At 57.1% G+C, this 1331-nt stretch overlaps 1 protein-coding gene across 1 annotated transcript in view; it reads right to left on the bottom strand.

Moving 5' to 3' along the window:
* Positions 1 to 891: 891 nt before the first annotated feature.
* Positions 892 to 1331, bottom strand: part of kcnh8 (potassium voltage-gated channel, subfamily H (eag-related), member 8) — a gene marked incomplete at both ends in the record, with an annotated part of 73316 nt that continues 72876 nt past the window's right edge. The window contains one exon of the mRNA XM_080858717.1: positions 892 to 1331. This exon is cut by the window's right edge and continues 31 nt beyond it. Within this exon, the coding sequence (XP_080714843.1) occupies positions 892 to 1331 (440 nt within the window).

Below are 1331 nucleotides of genomic sequence, written 5' to 3'. Positions count from 1 at the left end.
GTTGTTTGCCCCCCCCACCCCAACCCAACCCCATCATTTTGTCAATTTTCTATCCTCTCCTCCCTGCCCTGCATCCATCAATCCCTCCCCTCTCTCTCTCCGTCCTGTTGGCATGCCAACACATGAAAAAGCACTTCTGTTGTCCTCCACTGACCTGCGGGCATGCAGACACACAGTCACTACGACCTTCACGCCTCTACCTGTGCGCGCGGGTGCGTGTATGCGTGTCTGTGTGCGCGTGTATGTGGGTGTGTGTCTGTGTGTCTGCATGTGCATATGGCTGTGTATGATTGTGCTTTATGTGTCTGTCTATGAGTGTGTATTTTCTGTGTGTCTGCATGTGCTTTGCACTTGCGCACACGCACACACACACACACACACACACGCACACACACATGCATTAAAAAATCTATAGCATAACCCAATAGAGCATCTCTGCCTATGGACTATGGCTACACTGCTGTCTGTCTGATTTCATGCAGTCAGACACACAAGCAGCGACGATCTGTCTTGCCCCGCGCCCCCCCCCCAACAGAATGGCTGGTCCACCATGTCTGATCCGTCACCTCTTTGGAGACCTCCAGAGTAGACCGCCACCCAGCAGAGTAGACCGCCACCCGTCACCTCTTTGGAGACCTCCAGAGTAGACCGCCACCCAGTGTCTCAGGCCTGTCTGCCTGTTTGAGAAGAGAGCTGGGGCAGTGCAACGACAGAGACCAAATGGCAGACAAGGAATATCTCAACGGTGATATGGAGGGATCCATTAAGAAATAAAAAGAAATGTTTCACATGTCCAGAGATAGAGAAAGAAAGGGGGGAAGGGGTCTGTCCATCTGGAGCAGTTCCCTAGTAGTCTCAAGCAGATAATGTTCAGTCCACACATTGGCTCGGCTACAGACATCCAGGGTGAGGGGGGCAACCCTGAGGCCTCTCCCCTAGAGAAGGCAGCCCCGTCCTGGGGAAGGTCCCAGGGTTGTGGTGGTAGGAGTATGGAGGTGGTGATGCCGGCATGGTCTCCAGGCTGAGGGAGCGATTGCGGGAAGGGGCCCAGTCCTTGGGCGAGGGGGGCCGGGGGGTCATGTGTCCAGGGGGGGTGGAAGAGGTGATGAGGGGGGGGGCAAGCTGGAGGTTTGGGGGCCCAGGGGGCACGGGCAGCTCCCCCCCTGCAGATGTTCCAGGATGCACCTGTGTGAGGTTGGGCAGTAGAGGGAAGCAGGGTGTCCAGGGGTGCGGGGCGGAGGGATGCGAGTGGGCGGAGCAGGTGGGGGGGGTGCGGGGTGATGTGAGGAGGGATTCCATGAGGAAGGCCAAGCTCCTCATCACGCGGCTCA

The sequence above is a fragment of the Sprattus sprattus genome, assembly GCF_963457725.1.
Source record: "Sprattus sprattus genome assembly, chromosome: 20".
NCBI classification, from domain to species: Eukaryota; Metazoa; Chordata; class Actinopteri; order Clupeiformes; family Clupeidae; genus Sprattus; species Sprattus sprattus.
The sequence above is the reverse complement of the archived record's forward strand: the minus strand, read 5'-3'. Positions and strand labels throughout refer to the sequence as shown.